Source organism: Periplaneta americana, chromosome 16 (genome assembly GCF_040183065.1).
Source record: "Periplaneta americana isolate PAMFEO1 chromosome 16, P.americana_PAMFEO1_priV1, whole genome shotgun sequence".
Classification (NCBI taxonomy): Eukaryota; Metazoa; Arthropoda; class Insecta; order Blattodea; family Blattidae; genus Periplaneta; species Periplaneta americana.
Window position 1 is genome coordinate 127,405,752 of NC_091132.1, and position 23,595 is coordinate 127,429,346.

General features: G+C 36.7%; 1 protein-coding gene across 1 annotated transcript; it reads left to right on the forward strand.

Annotated features, from left to right (window-relative positions):
- The first annotated feature begins 1,219 nt into the window (after positions 1-1,219).
- On the forward strand, positions 1,220-23,108 carry LOC138691215 (arylalkylamine N-acetyltransferase-like 2). The gene is made up of 2 exons (XM_069813013.1): positions 1,220-1,712; positions 22,616-23,108. The coding sequence occupies exons 1-2, from the start codon at positions 1,335-1,337 to the stop codon at positions 22,982-22,984; spliced, it is 747 nt and encodes a 248-aa protein (XP_069669114.1). The 5' UTR covers positions 1,220-1,334; the 3' UTR covers positions 22,985-23,108.
- Positions 23,109-23,595: the final 487 nt, after the last annotated feature.

Sequence of the window (23,595 nt, forward strand, 5' to 3'; positions counted from 1 at the left end):
TTCACTATTGGCTAATGCAAGGAGATGCACTATCACCTTTACTTTTAACTTTGTTCTAGAATATGCCATTAGGAAAGTCCAGGATAACAGAGAGTGTTTGGAATTGAACGGTTACATCAGCTGCTTGTCTATGTGGATGACGTGAATATGTTAGGAGAAAATCCACAAACGATTAGGTAAAACACGGAAATTTTACTTGAAGCAAGTAAAGAGATAGGTTTGGAAGTAAATCCCGAAAAGACAAACTATATGATTATGTCTCGTGACCAGAATATTGTAAGAAATGGAAATATAAAAATGGAAAATTTATCTTTTGAAGGGGTGGAAAAATTCAAATACTTGGGAACAAGAGTAACAAATATAAATGATACTCCGGAGGAAACTAAACATAGAATAAATATGGGAAATGCCTGTTATTATTCGTTTGAGAAGCTTTTATCATCCAGTCTGCTGTCAAAAAATCTGAAAGTTAGAATTTATAAAATAGTTATATTACCGGTTGTTCTTTATGGTTGTGAAACTTGGACTCTCACTTTGAGAGAGGAATATAGGTTAAGGGTGTTTGAGAATAAGGTGCTTAGGAAAATATTTGGGGCTAAGAGGGATGAAGTTACAGGAGAATGGAGAAAGTTACATAACACAGAACTGCACGCATTGTATTCTTCACCTGACATAATTAGGAACATTAAATCCAGACGTTTGAGATAGGCAGGGCATGTAGCACGTATGGGTGAATCCAGAAATGCATATAGAGTGTTAGTTGGGAGGTCGGAGGGAAAAAGACCTTTGGGGAGGCCGAGACATAGATGGGGGGATAATATTAAAATGGATTTGAGGGAGGTGGGATATGATGATAGAGAATGGATTAATCTTGCTCAGGATAGGGACCGATGGCGGGGTTATGTGAGGGCGGCAATGAATCTCCGGCTCCTCAAAAGCCAGTAACTAAGTAAGTATTGGTGCTATTTTCATGCACCTCAGATCCATAGAACCTAAATTACATGTGTTCAAAACTGGAAAGGTCTTTTGTAGTGGCCCTATTAATCGATTATCTCATGTATCGTAACTTGATCTTCGATCGGTACACGGGTGGGATGTAGTCGAAATCAGGAGAATTCATTCAGTTTTTGATTGGAACACTTGCAAAAGTGACATGTTCTTGTTATCGCACCGCACTAAATATTGATGTCACGCCGTAAAAAAGTTTAAGAAAAAGCCGTTGTTGCGATAATAGTGGTCATTATTACCGGCTTGCGTGACAGGCCTTTGTTCGCATGACATGACTTCTGGGTAGTCAGTTATGTGCAAGAGTTCAGCTCAGTTTGCAGTACAACATGGTCGACGACGTGAGCACCTGGCAACGACCTGTTTCGGTCCCTGTCCCTACGGTGTGGAGAAGATACGAGGGACTGTTAGAGATGCCGGACGGCAAGAAACCAAAATTTATAATTCAAGACCTGACAGAAGATATCTTTGAGGATGTGTTGGAGATAATGTCTGTTAATTTCTGTAAAGACGAAGTCATGTTTGGATGTCTTAAAATTACAGAAGATCCAGTTTCATTGACGGAGCTTCAAGATTTATGGAGGAAATTGTCGAAACAAAATGCTGGACTTGTAGCTCTTCTAGACGACGGGTCGGATCGCCCACGTGTTGCTGGTGCAAATATGACATTCGTTTGTCGCAAACAAGACAAGTTTTCACCTGATGATGTAAGTATTTCTAACTGTAATTACTGAATATATTTTTTTATTTTATTGGGTTATTTTACGACGCTGTATCAACATCTAGGTTATTTAGCGTCCGAATGAAATGAAGGTGATAATGCCGGTGAAATGAGTCCGGGTCCAACACCGAAAGTTACCCAGCATTTGCTCGTATTGGGTTGAGGGAAAACCCCGGAAAGAACTCAACCAGGTAACTTGCCCCGACCGAATTACTGAATACTGTAAAAAAAGTGGCAAATACAACAGGATCATACAAGAATATTTTTTTCTGTTCTCATATGCAAGGTGGGTCAAAAGTCGCTTTCCCCAATATTCGTTCTTAGGTTTCACACATGAACTCTCCACACCTGTGGAGTAACGGTTATCACGCCTGTTCGCGAAACCAGCTGGCCCGGGTTCGAATCCCGGTCGGGACAAGTTACTTCTTTGAGGTTTTTCCGGGGTTTTCGCTCAACCCAATATGAGCAAATGCTGGTAACTATCGGTGCTGGACCCCGGACTCATTTTAACGGCATTATCACCATTTCATTCAGACGCTAAATCACCTGAGATGTTGATACAGCGTCGTAAAATAACCCACTACAAAATAAATAAATAAAAATACATGTACACATATATACAGATGTAATATCTTGATGCCACCGGCGTGGCTCAGTCGGTTAAGCCGCTTGCCTGCCGGTCTGAAGTTGCGCTCGGGCGCGGGTTCGATCCCCGCTTGGGCTGATTACATGGTTGGGTTTTTTTCCGAGGTTTTCTCCAACCATAAGGTGAATGCCAGCTAATGTATGGCGAATCCTCGGCCCCATCTCGCCAAATACCATCTAGCTTTCACCAATTTCATCGACGCTAAATGACCTCGTAGTTGATACAACGTCGTTAAATAACCAACTAAAAAAAAAAACAAACTGAACAACGTGATCTGACGCCATGTGATTTTTTTACTGTGGGGTATTCTGAAAAATGATGTATTTGCTCAAAAAGCGTAAGACTTGCATTAGTTGCGGCAGATGATCGAACAGTCATTCGTTAAAATCGTGAGTTATGTTCTGCTATCTGTAAATCAGTGTCTAAACGTTGTGAATTGTGTATCGAGAAACAGGGCTCCATTTTGAACATGGAATGAGTAGTCAAATGTAAATTGAATGTAATTAAATTTATGCACGTATTTGGAAAGCGACTTTTAAACCTTCCTGTACAACATATAAAAGCAACTTTTGTGATACTGGGCAAAATCAACATTGAAGAGGGTTTTTCTCAGGGTACTCCCGATTCTCTCTTCATTCCACCAACACTCCACTTTCTCCTGGGGGTAGTAAGTTCTATGTGCGGACTGTGGGTTCGGCTACGTCAGGGCCCAGGAAGGATGGCTCGCCTGTCAGCATTGGATTCACCAATGCCATCAGTCGGACGTAGACAATTATTGCATAATACAGGGCGTACAATGGGCCTAAACGGCCTGAGTGCAGGGATTCATTTAGGATCCAGTTCTTGTGAAATCAATAAAACGGGGATTGGTATAATAGGAGATTTTATAATTGGATCTATTGTTATGCCAAGCAATTTAATAGGTAGTAGATACAAGCGGTTACTAAAAAATTGTAATTTAGCCACACTTGTGGTAGATGTACCATTACAGACTATAACCCTAGATCATATATACTAACAGATAGCTCTTTTATATAGGCTTTAGGATTTGCAGTCGAGGCCGGCTTGATGTGGTTCAATAATCGTCAACAGATGGCACAATGACCAACACCATCACGAGACACGAACTCTGAACCGGTCTGATCGGTCTAAATCGATTATTTCTTGCTTACGAGATATTCTCGTAAGCAACGGTATGTACCACTGCCATCGTGATCTAATACAGGCCGTAAGGCAGACCACGTGACTCGCTTAACAGCTGATCGCGAAAGGCGGTCTTTCAACCATGTGAATTAGTTGCAGTGCATGAAGAATAACATATATTTCTCTGAAATGCAGTGTAATTGCGTCAGTAAAATTTTAAACAGTGATTGTGAGACGCTTGAGACACAATTTACTTGCAATTTAAGGTATAATATTATTTTTGGTGTGAAAATTTCGTTGTTGCAGGCAAAGTTCGTATGTGTAATACCTGCCTTTATTTCGATTAAATATTGCGCCCTTATGTGGTTAAGTGAAATTTTGGTCTTATAAACAGTAGGCTAAATATGTGTAATAATATATACGTGAAAGTGAAACATTGACTGGCATGTAAAGTAAGTTGTGATTAGGCCTAAGTGCAGCGTTACCGATGTTACTCTTGTCTAATCCATTATTGTTAGTTTACCGTATTTGTCTTATTAAATTTAAATTATTGCGCCCTTTTTATTTGTGAATAACCTACATTATACGAGTAAATAATACGACGTTTGATAATATACACAATTTGAACTAAAAACGAGATACATATATGACTTGAGGCTTTCCCGGCGTTTGATGTAGAATAACTCTTCTCGGGTTCTCAGCCAGGTGAGTTGGAGATTAGCTTCCAAGCTTTCGACGGCTAGCTCTGCCATCTTCTTCAGGGACGAAGAAGATGGCAGAGCTAGCCGTCGAAAGCTTGGAAGCTAATCTCCAACTCACCTGGCTGAGAACCCGAGAAGAGTTATTCGAGATACATATAGTATATTACAAAAAATTATACCCTATAGTTTCCATTACTGTTACAGTATCTAGAATTGTAATTAGTTAAAATAAAGCACTCATGCTTCATTACGAAATTCTTGCACATTCATTTATGCACGTTTCAACAATTTTCAGTTGCATCGCACGCATATTTTAATGTGTTGAAGTTATAGGTTATGTTTATTCTCTCAGTACTTGCCTTATTTCCATATTCGCAATTATGCATTATAATTAAGCATAACGCTACGTATAACTCATAAATGCAATTTGTCTACACTTCAATTGTATTTATTCGTTTCATACGGTACTCCAGTCTGAAGTCTGATTAGTTTAATATATTACTAGGGCTAAACTAGCGCTGAGGTAGTTCCCTTCGTATTCATACATCTTGCATATACAAATTAGTTCGGTTCGTTCAGGATTTTAATATGCCTTGCTTATAGGATCAAATGCATCTCCACAAAAAATAAATTCAACTGTTTTCAGTTCAGAAATTACCGGAACTATACCTCAGCGCTACTAAGTAATATAACGTATGTACATTTCATAGGAGGGACTGTGGTGAATTTTCTACCTATAAGTAAGGACGGTAACCGTGTTCTGAAGTTTATCTTAAAAATATATTCTTCTTTATTAAATCTCAAAACCGTTTTCGTTCTCAACTTAAGCCTAAAATGTTGACGCAGATAGGTTATGTTAACATGGTAAATTCTCTAAAAATAACACAGTTTTATTTATTATTCCTGCCACATTATGCAACACATAAATGGAACTTATGCACATATTACATTGGATAAACATTTAATTGTATTATTTATTTGTTCCCTACTATACTGGGTTGTAATGAATTGTATTTATCTAACCTACCAGATTAACACACAACTGTACATACACTATTTTCATAGGAGGGACTGTGGTAAATTTTGTACCTACAAGTAAGGAAGGTAGATGTGCTAAATTAAAATCACAAAAAAAAATAATTCTTCTTTATTAAATCTCTAAATAGCTTCCATTCCAAACTTAAAATGTTGATGCAACCAGGTTATGTTACCATGTAAAACTCCGTTCATATTAAAATAACACAGTTTTGTAATTATTTCTGCAACATATTATGCAATAAGAAGTGTGAAGGGGTCTTATACACACATTACACTAAATAAAATAGAGCGCCGACACGCATTAAAGTAATATATTTCACTCAGCTCCGTATACTCAAATAGAAAAGCCCGACTCATCGAGTGACGTCACACAACCTGCATTACGGCCTGGTCTAGATCACGATGGCAGTGTATGTACTGTCGACAATTGATGACCATGGATAAATATTATTGGCCTATATGACCTAGGCAAGGTCGGAACGAGGGAGTTCTAATTATAGTTGTCACGTGGGCGAAGCGGAGAGATAAGATAAAGTACGCCTTTGTATTGAATAGAATACAATGCAGAGTCTCGCGCAAAGCCAATCTACCTAGAATTTTCAGACCATGTTATAAAGTTATCGGTGGGCTAAATTATGATTCGCTATCTCTTCTGTTTTTATATATTTGTCGTGAATATTATTTATATTATCAACTGAGAGTATAACATAATTTATCCGTTAATTGATATTTCACTAATGATAAATCCAAAGAACAATGGGAAATAAGGGACTAAACACTGAAAATAAATAAAATAAGAGAATTTGACGTTCATAATTATAATGTTGTCGGAGTTTTGTTATACTTTACTTTGAATTATTTTAATTTGCACCACAAAAACTTGTGAAAATTAATGTTAACATTACCTATTTAGTTATGATAGTAGTATATTGGAAAATTTGTGCATATAGCCTGATTACAATATATAAGTAATCCTATCCTAACCTAACCAATGGTAGTCTTGTTTATTTCAGACATGTTCGTATAATTATACAAAAACAAGAATAATCTAGTTTGCAGCCTGTGATATTGTCTCGTTTACAGTATTATATAATATACATATTACGATATTTACTAGGTACTTTAACAATATATAGTTAATATTATTATAAAATATACAGGCCTAATCCATTACCAAGAAATAGCCCTTCCCTCACATGTTCAATACTGTTTACCTCAAAAGGCCTAAAACCTTAAAAACTATTAGAAACTGGATTAAAATAGTCATGTTGATGTAGGCCTACAACATTACATTTTTTGTCACTACTCCTGATCCCATTCTAACAGTTTCAGGTTTTGTAATTTGTAACAATACTAACAATACTGATGGGTCATTCCATAGTCACACACGTAACATTTTCGAAGTAACTATGATCTTCACAGGATACTTAATCAAATACTTAGGAGTTCATGAAAGACACATCACTGTTTTTTAACGTAAGCATTCCAAAATATAAACAGAAAATCATACTGAAAAGGAATAATTAATAATGTAAAAAATATTAAATATTATATGGTGTGACACATGAACATTTTCTTCTTAATTTATTACCAAAATGGAAAATGTTCATATTATTGTGCCAAATGTCATAAATTTAGTTGTTTTTGAAACAATTAAGACATTTGTGAAGTACATGTAACTGCTAAATCGCATACTTTAATAAAAATAACAGTGCCATTAACAAATAAAATATTACAAATTATATTGTGACACACGAACATTTCTGTCAAGTTGATTACTAATCTTTTCAAATGCATATAGAGATTTACCGTATACACTGTGCCTACAGTTCTTATTATACAAAGCAACACTTGATTACACTAAAGTGTCCACACCTGTGGAGTAACGGTCAGCGCGTCTGACTGCGAAACCAGGTGGCCCGGGTTCGAATCCCGGTCGGGGCAAGTTACCTGGTTGAGGTTTTTTCCGGGGTTTTCCCTCAACCCAATACGAGCAAATGCTGGGTAACTTTCGGTGCTGGACCCCGGACTCATTTCACTGGCATTATCACCTTCATATCATTCAGACGCTAAATAATTTAGATGTTGATACAGCGTCGTAAAATAACCAAATAAAAAAAATTACACTAAAGTACACTTTCAGATTTAAAATATCCACGGTTGTTTACAACTATATGTGGTGATATCTCCTGTGTAATGTCACGTAACAAATACATCAATATAGGCTATCCACTTTTTCTGCCATTTGTAGTACTTCCCTTTTTTTAACAACACAGATGTTGTATCAACTACTAGGTTATTTAGCCTCGATGGAATTGATGATAGTGAAATGATATTTGGCGAGATGAGGTTGAGGATTCGCCATAGATTACATGACATTCGCCTTACAATTGGGGAAAACATCGGAAAAAACCTCAACCAGGTAACTTGCCCAAATCAGGATTTGAACCCGGGCCCACTCATTTCACGGTCAGATGTGCCTACCATTACTCCACAGCAGTGGACCGAACATGGGTTATGTACATTAATTTTTTTGACTTTCGGTTAGCTTTCTTAAGAATACGCATAAAGAAATGTAGTGTTTTCCAGGCTATCCTTGTAATATTAGTGACTTATTTCAACCAGTTTGTTACTAAAATATATACAGTACCTAAGTGTTTACTTGTGACACTGGTGATCCATTTAATTGGTATATGAGACGAATTTAATTTTGTGTTTTACAGAAGGATACATATTGATTTACTTTTGCTCACATTGATTTTAATTTTATTTGTTGTAGTCCAGTTTTCAATAACGTCAAGCTAGTTTTGCAAGGCGGTGATATAAGATTTATCACTAATTTTTTCTGTATATTATACAGTCATCCACGAATAACCTTGCCTGAGAAGTGACATTTCTATTCAAATCCTACAATAATTTTCAGTAAATATTTTGCACCGAGAAGCTATTATACATTTAATTTTACTTCTGAGACCAGTGAAATATATGCCAATTTTATTAGAAAGGTGCATGTATAATTATCCAATAGCATGATATTATCTGCAACAAAAACTAAAGGGCATGAAAGAAAAGAAGAAAACATTAATGCTGTGGTTCTTAGAGTTCCATTAGAGTTACACGTTCATTGTCCACTGAAAGTTGTATTTCTCTATTGAAGTGTAAAAGAGAAACTCTCATAAATTACGTCAGAAACAAAGAATGGCACCACCCAAATATGTGGGATAATTAATTTAATAATGTTATTACCGGGACTTGAAAAAAGCAATCATATGTAATGGGTGGGGAAAAAAATACTTTTTAATCGCGCTTCTATAGTTCTACAATGCTGACTATTCAGAGTTTTGCCAGACAGGTGAGCTACCATAAATTCCTTGAAGTCCTAGTTATTACTGAAGCCAAATGTGTGTCTCTTGTCAAGAGTCCATTTTATTTATACTTGTTAAGACATCATTCATAGACTAGTTACCGCTTTCAGTTTTGATACTACATACACTGAAATTAATATATTATTATTCGTCCTATTTATACATTTATATTGAATGATTCGGTCTACCTTCACAACACATCTCATCAACAATACTCGATAAGAGTTGAATTAGCTTCCATGCTGCGTTGTATTTATTTTGTCATGTTCCTATAGCAGGAATATTAAATAGGAATTCCTTAAAACAGATTTATATTCACTCCTATGCCTTTATATAGAATACCAGTACATATACTGTATTTCTTAAGATTTGGTTACTTTATAAACAGTATGTTAGTGCAAGAACTCTTTTTTTCATATTTAATAATTCTGGCATGTGTCAATAAATATGCTTGAGACCTCTGTCTCTCTGAATTACTCTTTACTAACTGGAAACATATTCCAAATTTATATTTTAAAAAAGTATTAAAATATCCTCACAATTTAGAGCATAACAATTCCCGAAATAATCATCCTACATTAAATTATTAAGATAAAAATGATTCAATCTATCGCTTGTAACAATACCTTTATGGTCCTAATGAATTAAGAAATAATTTACATTCAACAGATTTATTTTAAAATGGCCTGCAGTTATTATTTTGAATTTTATTGTACCTTAATAAATTGAGTTAAGGTACAATAAAATTTCATCAAGTTTCAAACAAAGTAATTCCAACTTTCCAACAGGGGGACAATAAATACTTAAAGTAATGCTAAACTCGAAAAACTTATTGATGCAACTTAATTTCATATTCTATATCACTAACACCAAAAAAAAGTGTCCTATTGTTCATACTGATTCAAGATGAATAGTTTCTTAGTGTTTGTCCATTCCACTTTTTTTATTGTCCTTCCCATTTCTATTTCTCTCATTTTTAGTAGGTACTTCAAATGTAGTATATGTTTTATTTTAATACATATAATGACCATGAAGATATTTGGATATGTCTTACAAAATTCTTGCTGAAGACCATTGTGGTAATATTCTGCCGCATCTGTAGTTTGTACATTTCGAAATTTTCGTGCTTCAGCCCAGAATTCAGGCGGGGGGAGGGGAGGTTGATGTGCCAATGTAGTTTTCCAGAATATAATAATATTCAAAACATTCTCTAATAGGAGGGGCCTCTGATATTAGCTCTGCAAAAAATCTGATATCGGTACTTCTGTTGCTGGTAAATAAGAAAGAACGAAATATAAAAATTTTTAACCACTTTCGAATTTCAGGTGCTTTGTGTCTCAGCTGCTGGTTTGATATACTGTTTGTTTCCTTTAATTTTCCAGAGCCAAAACTGTCCTAAGCGAAATTTACACTCTATAATTTTAACACTGGGAACATTTATTTTGGCAGCATTGTGTGATGCTATTTCATAATATAACGAGAGCTTTGAAATGATTAACTGCTAACTACTTACCTGGGTGAAGCGGTTCCTGTGATTTCTGAAGTGAAAACCGTTCAATTTATAAGAAATTTTTTTGTGGAGATGCATTTGATTGTATATGCAAGGTGTAAAAGTGCCTAAACTAACTGACCCCAGTGCTGTCATGGAGGCCACACGAGGCCATATATCGTATGGAACCTACAATTTTTTTTAATTAATCGTATGGGGAAATGAAAATTTTGTCTGTAAGGAGCCATACGGCATAAGGGTGCCTAAGTTTTGTACGTGGAGATCTATACAGATCTTAGATCATCTCTTCCTGTTCCTACTGTACCTACCGCCTATTTTGTTTGATGTTCATAAACAAAAATTATCCACCTCTTCAGCACTGGAATCCAGAATTATATAAAATAATGGTTGAAAAACAAGAAGTGCTGCAAATATACACTCCAAGATTCATCGAGACAAGTGTGCATCTATGGTGGTGCTACATGGTGTATTCTTTAAATCAAACTTGTACAATTAAATTGTAAAGCAAAACAATTTCTTTACTTCTTCTTTAATATTAAAAAAAAATAATTAAATGACAATTGGAGAAATAGAGAGAGGAGAGTAAAATATATTTCAAGGGAGAAAACAAGGGGTGGGGTGTATGGCCAAGAAAAAAATTACCATGACAGCACTGACCAAACCTAACTTGTTACAGACTCATGTATGTAAGGTGAATAAGCTGAGTATGAAGGAAACTACCTCAGCGCTAATTTAACTCTTATAGATGAACTATACAAAGAACTTCAAGTGTCAATATTGTCTCAAAGGTTTCTGTGTAACAAACTTCATTTAGAAATGCCCATCTGCGATTATGTTAACTGTAGAAGAAGGAAGAAATATTGTCGTCATATGAAGTTACTCAAATTTCCAATTAAGGACAAGGAAAGGCTACAAAAGTTATTTTTGATTTCGCCCTTATAAATTGAACGATTTTCACTTCAGAAATCACCGTAACTACCTCAGCACTAGTTTCAGTAATTTAAGGACCAGTATAAAGTAAATTTGATTAAAGTGAGAAAGAAATTCGTAAGGGAGGCGGTCAGGAGGAATTGAGGTTGTCTACTAATTCGTTGCAAACAACTATTATAGGCTATTTCATTTGACTAACGATGATTTGTAGAGAGCAAAATACCTACAGTAGGGTAAAGAATCTAAATCAGTACGTTTGAGAACGGATATAAAAGTGTCAGGAAAATAACAGAATTACCGTATATTGCAATTAACTCTACATTGGCAGAGAAACCGCACAGGGTATCGTAAATCTGCTGAAAATTGGAAAATTGTGTAAAAAAATGCATTCAGAGCGAATTTTCCAGCCTGATAATATCTCGCCCACGTTATGGACATAATTCAATACCGTAAGACTGATATAAAACGAATACTAGAACAATTTGTTAACCAAAGACGATGTTCAGTAGTTATTTAACAACATACGGAGCAAATAAAACACAAACGCATATTCTAGCAATAGTTCAGATGAAAAGAAAATGATTAGTACGACCGCTTATTCGTAAAAAGAACACTGCCAGCTGTGTAGCCTACATGAAGCAATATATCAGGTCTACGTTATGAACACGTTGAATTTAATGTGGACGAGAAACGTACAGTTATTATTTATCTGCTTCCATATCGCATCATATAATACACCTGTAAAATGAAAACATATAGGCCTAGAAAAGAGGAAACATGTTTGGGGGGAGGGAGTTGTAATTCTTCCCCTTTCGGATAAATTTCAGAAGAGGGATACCTGCTTTTCCTTCATATTCAAAAATTGTAATCTTGTTCACACAAAATAAATTAGTGCCTTTTCGTGAGCATCATGATGTGCATTCAACAAACGCAGACAAATCTGCTCTTTTTAGTATTCTGTGATAATTGTTGCTAGGGAGGTATTGTATACTGAAAATTAAAAACAATTAGATTTCGTACATCAAATGATGACAGATTATATATTGAACGCAAACAACATTATATCAGCCATGTACCAAAATGTCATCTATGTGTGTTGATGAATTTGGGTAAAACAAGCTTCTGTATACTACAATTTAGCGACACATCAAAATCTTATTGTAACATAACCTCACATTACAATGAGAAAGAAATTTGGAGGTGGCATGACGTAAAAAAGTCATCCCACAGTCGTATTACTCTATGTACTGTTCAGGTACTCTGCCATCTAGTGTTTGTTATTGCAAGCTCATTTCTCGACACTAGCGACGCATAGCGTCCGTTATTTTCCAGTTGCGTCTAAATTTAATATAAGCTTGGTCAATCTGTTTTATATATGATCTAGGCTATAACATACTGTTTCTTCATGATGGTGCACCACGTCACTTTGACAGAAGTGTGTGTTTTCATTTAATCAAAAAATTTCCCCGCAATTAGATTAGACGTTTAGGGCCCATACAGTAGTCTGCCAGGTCAAACGACTTAAACCCCTTAATTTTTTTTTTTTTAGTGCAACATGAAAAGTAGAATGCACCCGATTGAAATAGTTGTCGACGAGCTTCGACACCATTTTTCTTTAGGGAAGCTAAGAAAATATAAAGTAGTAAGGTGATATGCATAGACATTTCGCTAGCCCACGCTACGAGCGTGCTAAACTAGCCCCGGCTATCGACCGATTACTTGTACAGGATTCATATCATATCATATCATATCATATCATATCATATCATATCATATCATATCATATATCGCTAACACTGGTTTATGAATAAGAAAAACTTTAGTTCGTTATCATCCACCGGAAGCCCGCGCTAAGAATGTCTATGAATACGGCCCGTAGAGACGTTTTCGCAACGGTATAACGAATCTGAATGAGATTATGTATGCCTACAGCAATGGTTCTCAAATGGGGGTCCCCGGAGCTCATTCTGGGAGTCGGGCGAATATATTGGGTAGGAAATTTTCTTCTTTCAGTACGTTTTTCATTTCTTAAAGTGACCTTCATTGGAACAATTTAAAAATTCGTTAATGTATTGTCGACAACCTTCGTGTGTTCTTAAACTGCTGTAAGATGGATTTTCTGTGTGGCAATAAGGCCTCAAGTACATTGGCCGTTGTTAGTGGAATTTATAAATTTACTAGATTGTTGTTTAAAGTCTCCATGTGTTAAAGTTACTAAACAGATTAAGACTCTACTGTAAGTTGAAACATAATAACCTCAAACATTTTATAAGTACTGTCCACACTGGATCGTTGACTTAAACGTCATCATAATAGTAATGAAGTTGAATTTCATAATATTTTCCGGTTCCTAATTCTAAAGATAGGGCTATATGAATTCGATTTCCCGAAAAGGAGGAAGATAAACTTGTTCAGTTATCGTGTGACTACTTGGAAAAACATTTAAATAAATGTCAGCTCTTTTATTTTTGGTTGGAAGTTCATGTGGAATATATATCATATGATATATGATATGATATGAGATGACATGACATGACAGGACGTGACATGATATATTATTATAAAAACAGCCCTAGTCATTTTTAATGAAATTGAGTTAAGGACACATTTGCTACTATTTCAAATGTTTATATACTCCAAAAACGGCCCATGTCAATTGCAATAGACGCAAGGATTAAACACCAGTTGAACAGAAATAGCTGACATGTGTAATTCTTTTATTTTTTATTGTTTTTCTGAAAAATAGCAATTTTGACAAGGGTTCTTTTTGTAATAATGTCTTCATATGATGTGATATGATATATGATATGATATGTGATATATGATATGATATATGAAATGATATATGATATGATATGATTATTTGTCAGCCAACTTTACAATTCACAGTTATGTTGGATCATTACATTTCTGCTTTTCGATCCACCATCCCTTTAATACATATCACTCTTTTCTATATTCATTTGCCAAGTATTTTTTTATTACTTTCTATTCTTCTGTTTCAACTGAATTGCTATAGGCCATATCCTTCACTATTTATCCTCTTCTATTCTCTCTCATACCTAGACTGTCTCCCTCCCATTTCTCGCCTTCTATTCAGATGTTTTTTCACTTTAATTTTCTTTTATTCATTGTTTATATGTATATCTTAATACGCTCTTACACTATCTTCTAACAGTTAACAGTTTTTTCTCTGTTACTATTCTATGACGTTTGCCAACCCTAACTTTCTTGCACTCACTTTTCAGCACTCTTCTTCCTCGCTAATTTCATCCTCCTCACTACTCTATCCTCCAGCATGTGGAACATACAGAACTTTCAGAACGAGCATTGAAAATACTGTTTCCCACGACTCACTTGTGTGAGCAGACATTTTCTGCTCTTTCCTGATTCAAAACTGCTAAAAGAAACCGAGTAAATGTGACAGCAAACTTAAGATTCGGTTTTGGAAAATATATAAAGAAATATCACTACTCATGTCATTTAATATTAACCGCAACATGCAATCTACCGATTATTCCATTGACGACTTTGAAGGTGTCCGCGAATATACTCATCTATGGAAAAGGGGTCCGCGAAAATACTGATCTATAGAAAACGGATTCGCGAAAATACTGATCTAAAGCAAAGGGATCCGCGAAAATACTGATCAATGGAAACGGGGTCCGCGAAAATACTGATCTATAGAAAAGGGATCCGCGAAAATACTGATCTATGGAAACGGGGTCCGAGAAAATATTGGTCAATGGAAAAGGGGTCCGCGAAAATACTGATCTATAGCAAAGGGATCCGCGAAATTACTGATCTATGGAAACGGAACCGAGAAAATACTGATCTATGGAAAAGGGGTCCGCGAAAATACTGATCTATGCAAAAGGGGACAGCGAAAATACTGATGTATGGAAAAGGGGTCTGCGAAAATACTGATCTATGGAAAAGGCATCTGCGAAAATACTGATCTATGGAAAAGGGATCCGCGAAAATACTGATCTATGGAAAAGGAGTCCGCAAAATACTGATCTATGGAAAAGGCATCCGCTAAAATAATGATCTATGGAAAAGGGATCTGCGAAAATACTGATCTACGGAAAAGGGATCTGCGAAAATACTGACCTATGGAAACGGGGTCCGAGAAAATACTGATCTATAGAAAAGGGATCAGCGAAAATACTGATCAATGGAAACGGGGTCCGAGAAAATATTGATCTAAGAAAAAGGGGTCCGCGAAAATACTGATCTATAGCAAAGGGATCCGCGAAAATACTGATCTATTGAAACGGGGTCCGAGAAAATACTGATCTATGGAGAAGGGGTCCGCGAAAATACTGATCCATGGAAAAGGAGTCCGCGAAAATGCTGACTATAGAAAAGGGATCCGCGAAAATACTGATCTATAGAAAAGGGATCCGCGAAAACACTGATCTATGGTGAAGGGGTCTGCGAAAATACTGATCTATGGAAAGGTGTCCGCGAAAATACTGATCTATGGAAAAGGGGTCCGTGAAAATACAGTTCTATGGAAAAGGAGTCCGCGAAAATACTGATCTATGGAAAAGGTGTCCGCGAAAATACTGATCTATGGAAAAGGGGTCTGAGAAAATACTGATCTATGGAAAAGGTGTCGGCGAAAATACTGATCTATGGAAAAGGGGTCCGCGAAAATACTGATCTATGCAAAAGGTGACAGCGAAAATACTGATGTATGGAAAAGGGGTCTGCGAAAATACTGATCTATGGAAAAGGCATCTGCGAAAATACTGATCTATGGAAAAGGGATCCGCGAAAATACTGATCTATGGAAAAGGAGTCCGCAAAAATACTGATCTATAGAAAAGGTATCCGCTAAAATAATGATCTATGGAAAAGGGATCTGCGAAAATACTGATCTACGGAAAAGGGATCTGCGAAAATACTGACCTATGGAAACTGGGTCCGCGAAAATACTGATCTATAGAAAAGGGATCCGCGAAAATACTGATCAATGGAAACGGGGTCCGAGAAAATATTGATCTATGGAAAAGGAGTCCGCGAAAATAATGATCGATAGAAAAGAGATTCGCGAAAATACTGATCTATGGAAAAGGGGTCCGCAAAAATACTGATGTATGGAAAAGGGGTCTGCGAAAATACTGATCTATGGAAAAGGGATCTGCGGGAATACTGATCTATGGAAAAGGGATCCGCGAAAATAATGATCTATGGAAAAGGTGTCCGCAAAATTACTGATCTATGGAAAAGGTATCCGCTAAAATAATGATCTATGGAAAAGGTATCTGCGAAAATACTGATCTATGGAAAAGGGATCTGCGAAAATACTGACCTATGGAAACGGGGTCCGCGAAAATACTGATCGTTAGAAAAGGGATCCGCGAAAATACTGATCTATGGAAACGGGGTCCGCGAAAATACTGAACTATAGAAAAGGGATCCGCGAAAATACTGATCTATGGAAAAGGGGTCTGCGAAAATACTGATCTATGGAAAAGGTGTCCGCGAAAATACTGGTCTATGGAAAAGGGGTCCGCGAAAATACTGATCTATGGAAAAGGGATCTACGAAAATACTGATCTATGTAAAACGGATCCGCGAAAATACAGATCTATGGGAAAGGAGCCCTCGAAAATACTGATCTATGGAAAAGGTGTCCGCGAAAAAACTGATCTATAGGAAAAGGGGTCTGCGAAAATACTGATCTATGGAAAAGGTGTCCGCGAAAATACTGATCTATGAGAAGGAGTTCGCGAGAATACTGATCTATAGAAAAGGGATCCGCGAAAATACTGATCTATGGAAAAGGGGTCTGCGAAAATACTGATCTATGGAAAAGGGATCCGCGAAAATACTGATCTATGGAAAAGGAGTCCGCGAAAATACTGATCTATGGAAAAGGTGTCCGCGAAAATACTGATCTATGGAAAAGGAGTCCGCGAAAATACTGATCTATAGAAAAGAGATCCGCGAAAATACTGATCTTTGGAAAAGGGGTCCGCGAAATTACTGATCTATGGAAAAGGGTTGCGCGAAAATACTGATCTATTGAGAAGGGTTCCGCGAAAATATTGATCTATGGAATAGGGGTCCGCGAAAATACTTATCTATGGAAAAGGTGTCCGCGAAAATAATGATCTATGGAAAAGAGTCCGCGAAAATACTGATCTATGGAAAAGGGGTCCGCGAAAATAATGATCTATGGAAAAGAGTCCGCGAAAATACTGATCTATGGTAAAGGGGTCCGCGAATATACTAATCTATGGAAAAGGGGTCCGCGAAAATACTGATCTATGGAAAAGGTGTCCGCGAAAATACTGATCTATAGAAAAGGGATCCGCAGTGCAAATAAGTTTGAGAACCTGTGCTGTAGAGTGTGCTTAGAAGCGACACTGTCCTGTTGCGTATCGTACTTACAACATTCTCCCTCCCCTCTTGCGCAAGCTATTAGGTTACCTAAATTTTCAGCTTCTCGCATTCAAAATTCATTCCGTGAATGAACAATTATTCACCTCCATGCACATTTTGCTACATCAGTTATTGTCGGTTGAGTCTTTGCAGGCACAATTAATGATTTCAAAAATGCATTTAAGTAGCAGTGCATTAGAGCGAACTATACAATGGAACCTACCACCACCGTTCTCAATGAGATTATTCTTGAAAATAAATGTTATTTACCGTTACTCTGCAGGAGACATACAAACTATCAAGAAGGCAGAAATATGTTCATTCTTTAATTGTCCAATACCCGCTCGGGTTCATTACCTCTGGGATTTTCCCAGATTTTCCCCAGCTGTAAGGCGAATGTTGGGTAGTACCATGACGAATCCTTGGCTTCATTTCTTCAAATTTAATCTGATTACTATCAAGTCAATCGACATTGATAATCTAGTAGTTCAAACAGTTCCTTAATAATTTAATTTGTTATTTTACAACGCTCTATCAACTGCTGTTGCTAGCTAGCGTCTGAGTGAGATGAAGGTGATAATGAATCCAGGGGCCATCGCCAAAAGTTACCCAGTATTTTCTCTTATTGTGTTGAGGGAAAACCCCGGAATAATCTTCAACCAGGTAACTTGCCCCAACCAGGATTTGAACCCGGACCCGCTCGTTTCACTGTCAGATATACTAACCGTTACTCCATCAGTGTCGTTAAATATTCGACTGAATTCTACATGTTATTTTAATGGGAGTTCTGTTTTGTTTACGGACTAGCTGTATCATTTTAAATCCTTCGTTTTTCTGAACCGACGTAGTTATACAGAGTGTTAAAAATAACGTTTTCAACGTTTCAGGGATGATAGAGGAGTAAGAAAAAAAACATCTGTTTTCAGTGACAAAACTTTAGCAGATGCGCCGTTTTGCCGCTAGATGGCCTGAAGGAATAGATGACTTGACTTCCGTCTGTTTGTGCACGACCACCTTGTAGGGTCTTGTCTGTTGCCTAACAATCTCCATGGTGATAATTATTTTGTTTTTCTACGCGACGTCCTACCAAAACTTTTAGAAAATATCCCATTGAACATCAGAGAACGAATATGGTTTCAGCATGACGGTGTCCCTCCACACTTCGATCGTCGTGTTAGGAACCACCTAAATGCTACTTTCCCCGATCGCTAGATTGTCAGGGGTGGGCTGGCACCGTGGCCACCTCGATCACCGGACCTAACCCCACTGGATTTCTTTTCGTGGGGGGACGTGAAATGTTTTGTGTATGAGACACCGATCGATACGGCAGAAGACTTAACTGCTCGCGTTGTTGAAGGTGCACGTGTTATTAGAGACAATGTTAGCCTTTTTGAGCGTTGCAAACACTCCATAGTACGAAGGTACCAGTTGTGCAATGCCTTCAATGAACGGCAGTTTGAATACCACCTCTAAAACGACAATTGGTCTTGTTCATTATGGATTATACTAACACTTACGTACACAATAAACGGCGCATCTGTCAAAGTTTTGTCACTTACAAAAGATATTTGTTTTTACCTCCTCTATTACCCCTGAAACGTTGCAAACATTATTTTGAACACCCTTTAGAAACCACTCACTACCTCTCGTGTATTCCGGATTTGTGCGAGGCGGGCTCGCACCTCGCAACCCGCATGTGTCTGTTCAGAAAAACAAGGCTTAAACAGTAGGCTAATAACAGAGTTCCGTATTCTCGAGATTTCTCTCTTTCCAGCCAGATGAGGAGGTAAAATAGAAACTTTGAACTAGGCCTCAATCTAATCATTAAAATATATTGACGGTAATTGAAAAATAAAACGTATTAAGGATTTTGTGTTTGTTTTAATGTATTCTATTGATTCATTCAGTCTGTGCACTTATAATATCTACTTACATTCATTTTGGTTTAAAAAATCTTTACATTTGTTTTAACGTAAAATTTGTATTCCATATGCTTAAAACTTACCGCAACATCAGCTTTCCACAGCTAAACTTTATTTTGTCTCTAATATGAACTCACTAACAAGGGAAGGGTTTCGGCTCAAACAGGAATTTTTGGTTAAAAATTTGTACATAGGCTTATCTCACAATGGTGATGAAGTCCGTAAAAGCATTCATTTGTGTAACTCTCCGTTTGGTTGGTATTGGTCAATACACTTCTTTAAAAATGTACATGAGGATTCTCTATAAAATGCATGAAACAGCATGGAGCAGAGCAATAAGCACAACACGCAGAAGCAACACCTGAAGAATCTTCTGACCCACACTCCAGTGTTGAAAAATCAAATGCCACCTGAATTATATTTTTGAAGTCCGAGACTTGTTCACGTAACCAGCTGACTGCCAGGAATACTGAAGCATAGGGCGGTATACTGGAGCAGACAACTGGTTATGAACAGCAAAGTGCATTTTCATTATAAACACTCGATTACCAAAGTTAAGTTCTGGATTCTCAGCAAGAGTCCTTATGCAAATTGTTATCCTCCGAGCATATATTTTGTATTGTCTAAGGAAATATATATTCATAGGCTGGAAATATTTAGTTTTTTTTAGGTGGAATGATCATACATTCCACGTCCTAGCCTTCTAGTGATTCATTTATTAAGGTTGTGTCCTTGTACGCATTCAATGACTCACACAACAGTGTACATTTTTGATTAGCTGCAATATTTTCGGACAGAAGTTTGGAGAAAAATGTTCTTAAAAGAGCTTTAGACATTTTACCACTCGCACTAGCTTCTAGGCTAGTGCTAGGCTTACGGGTAAGGTGTCCCATCCCCTTAATTTGTGCAGTGCTCTTCCCACCCCCCAACTTGTACAATGCTCTAACAGACAAACCACACATTACAGAAACGAATGTTTTGTGAGCTTTACAGAGATCTAAAGATGGGCCTGTATACAAATTTTGGATATGAAATTCCTGTTCGAACCGAAACCCTTCCCTCGTAAGTGTCATAAATATAATCATATACAGTAACAATACGAAAAGTACCTTCATTCTAAGTTCATAGCATAGTTAAGGACTCAAACTGCATATGTAATTACGTATTCTATTCCTATAAGCTATATTTAGCTGATGCGAGAGTACAGAGTGATTCAGTAAAGGCGTTCAAAAATTTAATAGGAAATAGGGAATTCTTTACAAAACATTTTCAAATAGGAAACGTTGGGTCTGCGAACTTAGATTTCGGAGACATGAGCTTAAATATGTCTATCGCCATCGCTTACTATTTTCCATATTAACTTATTTACAAATGGCTTTTAAGGAACCCGAAGGTTCATTGCCGCTCTCATATAAGCCCGCCATCAGTCCCTATCCTGTGCAAGATTAATCCACTCTCTATCATCATATCCCATCTCCCTCAAATCCATTATAATATTATCCTTCCATCTACGTCTCGGCCTCCCCACAGGTCTTTTTCCCTCTGGACTCCCAACTAACACTCTATATGCATTTCTGCATTCGCCCATACGTGCTACATGCCCTGCCCATCTCAAACGTCTGGATTTAATGTTCCTAATTATGTCAGGTGAACAATACAATGCGTGAAGTTCTGCGTTGTGTAACTTTCTCCATTCTCCTGTAACTTCATCCCTCTTAGCCCCAAATATTTTCCAAAGAACCTTGTTCTCAAAAACCCTTAATCTCTGTTCGTCTCTCAAAGTGAGAGTCCAAGTTTCACAACCATACAGAACAACCGGTAATATAACTGTTTTATAAATTCTAACTTTCAGATTTTTTGACAGCAGACTAGATGATAAAAGCTTCTCAACCGAATAATAACACACATTTCCCATATTTATTCTGCGTTTAATTTCCTCCCGAGTGTCATTTATATTTGTTACTGCTGCTCCAAGATATTTGAATTTTTTCACCCCTTCGAAGTATAAATCTCTATTTTTTTATATTTTCATTTCGTACAATATTCTGGTCACCAGACATAATCATATACTTTGTCTTTTCGGGATTTATTTCCAAACTATCGCTTTACTTGCTTCAAGTAAAATTTCCGTGTTTTCCCTAATCGTTTGTGGATTTTCTCCTAACATATTCACGTCATCCGCATAAACAAGCAGCTGATGTAAGCCGTTCAATTCCAAACTCTGTCTGTTATCCTGAACTTTCCTAATATCATATTCTAGAGCGAAGTTATCTACATTTACTAATATTTATATTTATATACACTTATTTATATTCGTTTACATTTTAAACTTATTTTGATGTCATTCCATGTCGTTTGATGTCATTTACGAATTTGAGTTAACTTTTCGAATGGTATGAAAGAGTCTGTCGTTAACTCGTATCATGTTTTGTAATGTGACAATGTAAATATAACAACCAGAACCACCTTGCGGACGATATGCCAACAAACGAAACATGAGGGTCTCATTTCATGTAAATAATAAAAGGAACATCGTTACAAAACGTGTTTCCTCGATTCTTAAAAAGTTGAACATGTACATAGTACCATTTTTTCTACATTATATGAACGCAGAATTGAAATCTGCAACGATAATTAACAAAACAAGATTTCTGATATCTTAACATGATATTAAAAACAAAGTGTTGATTTTAGGAGATAGGATATTTTCATTTCACGAGAAAATACTACGCTGAAGAAAACTCATTTTGAAACGATGCTTCTCATAATGTAAATACTTTACAATGTTAATAGCCGTCATTTCGAGCACCTACTTTTTTATTTTAGTAGGTTATTTTATGACGCTTTATTAACATCATAGGTTATTATTTAGCGTCTGAATGAGATGAAGGTGATAATGCCGGTGAAATGAGTCCGGCGTCGAACACCGAAAATTACTCAGCATTTGTTCATATTGGTTTGAGGGAAAACCCCGGAAAAAACCTGAACCAGGTAACTTGCCCCTACCGGGAATCGAACTCGGGTCACCTGATTTCGCGGCTAGACGCGCTAACTGTTGCTCCACAGATGTGGACTCGAGCGCCTTTTGTGGGGTACAAAATGAAACGTTGTTACTCTGCCATATATATGACAGAATCGAGAGACTATCCAACTGTCAATTTCTTGACTAAAATTGTTACGTAACTGAATTATAGCTGTTAACATCTGTGTGTTTATTTTACACTGCTCTTTGTTTCAGTTCAAGGGCAAGGCAATGAAGGCCATGGCCAGGGACGGAATGGTTTATATCTGCGGCTACGTCAACATTTTTCAACATTACGGCGTGAAGGAATATCTTTCGGCATTTGGTCTCATCGTCCATCCTGATTTCCGAGGCCAGGGGCTAGGAACTGAAATCCTGAAAGCCAGGAAAGATCTCTGCAAGGCACTGGGTTTGAAAGTCACTATGACGTTCTTTACAACAGTCGAAGGTCAGAAATCTGCTAAGAAAGCAGGCATGGATGTTTTAGCAGAAATACCTTACGAGATTTTTAAAACAGAAGATGGAGAAGAAGTTTACCCCATTATTAATCCTAAAACGGCGAAAGTCATGGCAATGAGGATATAATGTTCGTGTCGACTCAGAAATGTGTCTAGCAAGTCCTTTTGACGTCGAGAATTGTGTAGTTTTTAAAAGGTTGTTCTTTCGCTTTCTATTGTATTAAGAATAATAATAATAATAATAATAATAATAATAATATTATTATTATTATTATCATTATTACTATTATTATTATTATTATTATTATTATTATCATCATCATCATTTAACTGGTAGAATAAAATGTACGCTCGTTTATTCATGTTTTTCAATCAAAAGGCAAGTCTACCACTGCAAACCCGGCATTCTCCAATCTTTCCTATTTTCTGCCTTCATATTACAAGGAGGGCACGCTCTGTATATCACCGAATTAAATAAGATTTTGTGACATGAAATTACAAGACACACTGTTTAAAGTCATACCTGGTATGGGTGGCCAATGACCCCTCGTTTTGGAAATATTGGCAATTGTTTATGACATACTTCCGTTACGTGCCTAATAGGGAAGCATTAGACTGTGTAACGGCGTAGCTCATGTGGTTGGATGCTGCGTTGTCATCCAGGCAACTTGAGCTAATCATTATTAAAAGGAAAAAATGTAGGACCAGTTAAGATTCGAACTCAGGTTGCCTGGATAA